The sequence below is a fragment of the Hirundo rustica genome, unplaced genomic scaffold (genome assembly GCF_015227805.2).
Source record: "Hirundo rustica isolate bHirRus1 unplaced genomic scaffold, bHirRus1.pri.v3 scaffold_382_arrow_ctg1, whole genome shotgun sequence".
In the NCBI taxonomy this organism is placed as follows: Eukaryota; Metazoa; Chordata; class Aves; order Passeriformes; family Hirundinidae; genus Hirundo; species Hirundo rustica.
The window spans coordinates 9,531-14,647 of NW_026690427.1; the positions used below are offsets into that span (position 1 = coordinate 9,531).

Genomic DNA, 5,117 nt, shown 5'->3' on the forward strand with positions numbered 1-5,117 from the left:
GAAAGAATTAATTGCAAGAGCAGCTGGGGAAGTCCAGACTGGACACCAGGAGAAGGGAATTTCCCTCCCAGGGCAGGGCTGTGGTACAACACATCCCCCAGTAGGAGCCTGGAGCAGCCCAAGGCTCTGTGTGCCCAGGCAGAGGCAGGCAGGATGCAGAGCTGTCAACAAAGGAAGGGGCCAGTGAGGTGGGGCAGCCAGGGGATGACGACAGCCTGCAGGGACAGAGGCACAGGGCATGGACACCGTAGGACAGCCTGGGCTGGAGAGGGCACAGGGATGGGCAGCAGCTGAAAGGCCCTGATAGAGACAACTCCTGCAGCACTTTGGCCATGGCTGCTGGCCCTGGCACTGAGGCCAGGAGGGGACAAGTGACCCTTGCAGGCCTGGGGCCTCATTGCCCCCTTGTCCCTGCTCAGCAGCCTGGCAGGGGCCGCCCCATGGTGCTGCCTTTGGCATTGCACATCCCCACATCCCAGTGCCCCGGGAAGAGCCCTGAGCAAGGAGGGAGGGACAGGATCTGCCTTGCCAGGGGCTGGAGCTGAGGGCTTGGACATTTGCATTCCTGAAACACATCCAGGTTTGCTCAGCATCAGAGACCCCTTTTCCTTGTTTGTCCTCACCAGTCCACAGTACTTGCAGTGTTCTGCTTAACTAGAACCTGGGGACACTTTCCTATGAGTTGTGTCCCTCAGTGGGACTCATTAAAAGTTCAAGAAACTTCGGACTTTGAATCTGACTGTGAGTTCTTGAGAAGATTTTTGAGCACACTCTGAGGGACTGAGTCTGGTGTAAACAGCACCAAAGTCCCAAGAGGGTCATTAAAGTCCTTGTGCTCTGTCTGTGCTGCTGAGCTGGGCTGGGCTCCTGGCACAGAGGAAGCTCCTGGCAACCAAGAAGAGCTTGAAAAAGACACATCTGAGGAGCAGCTCCTTTCCCAGCCCAGCAGGGCTGAGGGCATTACTTGCAGGTACCTGAGAGCAGTGAAGCAGACAGAAGCTTAAAGCAGCTGGGAGGACAATTCTGAGATTATTCGTGGCGAAATCTTCACAACTTTTGACACAGTCAGTCCCTGGCTGCAGGGATCTCCTAAAGCTGACCCCTGACAGGACTGACATGACTGTAAGGATGGCTCTGCTGCTGTTCCTGGTTTGGGGGAGGATGTGCTCCAGAGCAGGGCTGCACTGAGCACCGTCAGAGGGACAGGGCAGGATGGCTCCTGCTGCCAGGGACGGCTGCAGGGAGTGAAGCTGGGGCTGCAGCCAGGGGTGCCCAGGGCTGTTCTGCAGAGCAGCTCCTGCAGTCCTGAGGGCTCCTGGCCAGGCCAGGGGATCTGCCTCCTGCCAGGGGCAGCTCTCAGCCTGCCTGGGAACTCCCCATGGATGGTGGACAGGAGCTGTGGGTGTAAGGAGTGACTCTTGCCAGGGCAGGTCCTGCTGCTGTGGAGAGGGTGCTGTGTGGGCCAGGGCTGCTCACAACTCCAGCTCATGTCCAGGTCATTCCCAAGGGGACTTTTCATGAGCTCATTCAGGGCAGAGGTTTCCTGCTTGAGTCTCTGCTTTCCTGACTCTGTGCTCCCACTTTTCCCTAGTTCAGCTTGTCCTCCCGTGGCAATGGAAACTCAGGTGCGCAGGGCAGAGCAGGGGCTGAGGCTCTTAAACCATCACACTGAGTTTTCCTGGGAAGCTCAGCAAGTGCCTCCAGCTCCCCAGCCTCCAGATCCATGCAGCATCCCCTTTCCATGGTGCCCAGGCCTGGGGGAGCTGTTCTTTAATCCCTGCAGCCCCGAGCACCTGCAGGGCAGAGCTGGCCCTGGGGCTGGGCTGGGCTCTGGCAGCACTGGCAGGGAAGGAGCCCGGGGCCACAGGAACAGCTCAGGCTGGGACAGCTCCAGCAGCAGAGCCATGGGCAGGGAGGGAGGGAGGCAGCACTGAGGGAAGCCCTGCTGCAGGGGAGATGTGGCACCTGCCGGCCCTGCCCTGCAGGGCACACACTGCCCTGAGCAGCACAGCTCTTGTGTCCCCTCCCAGCCAGCACAGCCCTCAGCCCAGGGGCTCGGGGCCCTCAGTCCCCTCTGGGGCCGGCAGAGCAGCCCCAGAGATGAAGAGCATTTCTCCTGCCATGTGCCCATTCCTGCTGAGCAGGGCCTGAGGGCCACAGTCCTGCACTGCTGCTGCCTGGGAGGGGCTGTGCAGGGCTGGGATGGGAAAGGCTTTTCCTCAGAGCCCAGGTCTCTCTCTCCTTGCCTTGCCCAGGTGATCCTGGCTTTGCTGACGGGCTCTCTGGGAATGGCAGTTCCAGCTGCAGGCTCAGGCCCAGGCCTTGGGCTCCTCCTGTGCAGGCAGAGCACAGCAATGGGGTGTCCCAGCTCCCTCTGCCCCGGGGAGCTCTGGGCAGGGCAGGCTGGAGGCTGGGAATGAGCTGACTCTCCTCCAGCAGTGCCATGGACAGGACCCTGGGTGTGTCCTGGGGATGCCATCCAAGCTGTGAGCTGCCTCCAGGAGACACTGGGGGACAGGAGTGTCCTTGGCCAGGAGTGGGGCTGAGACTCTGAGAAAGGCTGAGCCAGTTTGCTCTGCTGTGGCTCCCTCTGCTCTCAGCTGTGTCAGGCTGATTTTCAGGGGAACACAGGGACTGCCCTGGATCTCAGAAAGGGCAGCTGGGGACAGATGGAGTGACAGAGCAGCTCCCTTCACCCTTCACTGAATTCCAGCCAGTGCTCTTGCCTTGCACAGTTCTCTCTGATCTCCCTGGGCACAGCAGGAAACCCTCTCCAACTGCCTTTGGCCATCACCGTTCCTTAGCCCTGGCACAGGAGATACTGCCAAGCTCCTCTGCCTCAGGAGCAGTTTGGGCTGGTGAAGTCCCACCCCAGGACTGGCCCCTGTCCCTGTTCCCATGACCCCAGTGCTGCAGAGCAGAGCTGATCCCTGGGTGTCCATGGGCAGAGCCCCTGCTCGTCACAGCAACGGGGCCAGATTCCAGCAGAGCTCCAGGCATGGGGATGAAGGAAGGGCTCTGAGAAAAGGAAAATTGGGTGGCACAGAGCATCAGGGGTAGGGATGGGAAAAGGGACTTGGACATTACTCAGCAGTGTCTGCCTTGACTTATCACTGTGTCCTGCTTCAACAGGTTCCCGTTGGCCAGGCATGGCAAATGTCCAACAGCAGCTCCATCAGCCACTTCCTCCTGCTGCCATTGGCAGACACGCGGCAGCTGCAGCTCCTGCACTTCTGCCTCTTCCTGGGCATCTCCCTGGCTGCCCTCCTGGGCAACGGCCTCATCATCAGCGCCGTAGCCTGCGGCCACCTCCTGCACACGCCCATGTTCTTCTTCCTGCTCAACCTGGCCCTCACCGACCTGGGCTCCATCCTCACCACTGTGCCCAAAGCCATGCACAATTCCCTCTGGGATACCAGGATCATCTCCTACACAGGATGTGCTGCACAAGTCTTTCTGATTTTCTTCTTCTTTGGTTCAGAGCTCGCGCTTCTCACCGTCATGTGCTATGACCGCTACGTGTCCATCTGCAAACCCCTGCACTACGGGACCCTCCTGGGCAGCAGAGCTTGTGCCAACATGGCAGCAGCTGCCTGGGCCAGTGCCTTTCTCTATTCACTGCTGCACACGGCCAATACATTTTCCCTGCCCCTGTGCTATGGCAATGCCCTGGGCCAGTTCTTCTGTGAAATCCCACAGATCCTCAAGCTCTCCTGCTCACATTCAAACCTCAGGGAACTTGGGCTTCTTGCTGTTAGTGCCTGCTTGGTATTAGGTTGTTTTGTGTTCATTGTTTTCTCCTATGTGCAGATCTTCAGGGCTGTGCTGAGGATCTCCTCTGAGCAGGGACGGCACAAAGCCTTTTCCACCTGCCTCCCTCACCTGGCTGTGCTCTCTCTGTTCCTCAGCACTTCCATATTTGCCTACCTGAAGCCCCCCTCCATCTCCTCCCCATCCTTGGATCTGGCCCTGTCAGTTCTGTACTCAGTGGTGCCTCCAGCCCTGAACCCCCTCATCTACAGCCTGAGGAACCAGGAGCTCAAGGCTGCAGTGTGGAGACTGATGACTGGATGTTTTCTGGAACATTAAACTGATGGCTAATTTCTGCAAATCACTTGGAATAAAAGTAATTTTTGATATTTCTTGTTGCTTTAGGTTAGAAGGTTTTTTTCTTTAATTTTTTTTTTTTCATCTTCTGCACAAAGGAATGTGATGTTTCTGCCATTCCTCATTTTGTTTCTCGCTATTCCCGTGGCCACAGACTTTGTCAGTGAAGGGCTGTACTCCCCATGGTTTTAAAGTAACTCAAGGATCTCCCAGAAAACATTTCTGCAGAGTTCCCCCTTTTGTTCCCTTCTCTGCAGCTGCAGCAGCAATGTCTGTGTGCAGAGCTGGGGGCAGATCAGTGCTGGCACAGCAGCTGTGCCCAGGAGCAGCAGCACTTGGTGTTGCCAGTTCTGCTCCCTTGCCCCTGCCCCGCTGCCCTCCTGGCCCTGGTGTTGCTGTAGGGCCTGAGTGCTCTCGGGGCCGGGCACAGTGCTGGGGGTGGCAGTGCCGGGGCTGCAGCAGGGACAGGCCATGGGCACTGCTGGGGCAGCGCTGACACCTCAGGGCAGGGCCTGGGGGCTCCAGGCTCCTTGCCCAGGCTCTCTCCAGAACACGCCCAGGCCAAAGCTCAGCAGAGAAAAGCCCCGTGAGCAGCCCCAGGGTGGCCGTGGGCAGGTTGAGGGCAAACAGCATGGCTGGGGCTCTGCAAGGTGCCTGGGGGAGATGGGAAGGAGCAGCAGAGCAGGGGCTGATCCATCCCCACTGCGCTGGACACCCCAGGGCAGCGTCCCAGAGCGTCCTCATGCACCTGCCAACAACATCCCCCCTCTGCAGCCCTGGCCTCTCCCCCAGCTCACACAGGTGCCGCATCCTTGCAGCCACAGACACGGCAGCACTGGCTCAGGAGCCCCTGTTTGCACTGCCCAGAGCAGGCGTGAGCACCCCCATGGTGTTGGTGTGGGGAGATGAACCTGAGGGAGCACAAATGCCATCGTCAGCCCCTGGGGCCAGGAAGGGCTGGGGGACAGCAGGGAAACTACTCCGGTTTGTGGTGGCCTCTGAAGTCATCC

The 5,117-nt window shown here is 58.9% G+C and overlaps 1 protein-coding gene across 1 annotated transcript; it reads left to right on the forward strand.

The window, feature by feature from the left end:
* The first annotated feature begins 3,156 nt into the window (after positions 1 to 3,156).
* On the forward strand, positions 3,157 to 4,089 carry LOC120747993 (olfactory receptor 14J1-like). The gene has a single exon (XM_040054058.2). The coding sequence runs from the start codon at positions 3,157 to 3,159 to the stop codon at positions 4,087 to 4,089; it is 933 nt and encodes a 310-aa protein (XP_039909992.1).
* The last annotated feature ends 1,028 nt before the right edge of the window (positions 4,090 to 5,117 follow it).

Bases quoted from the DNA above. Each gene is read 5' to 3' on its own strand.
- LOC120747993 (XM_040054058.2), top strand. From the start codon at position 3,157: ATGTCCAACAGCAGCTCCATCAGCCACTTCCTCCTGCTGCCATTGGCA.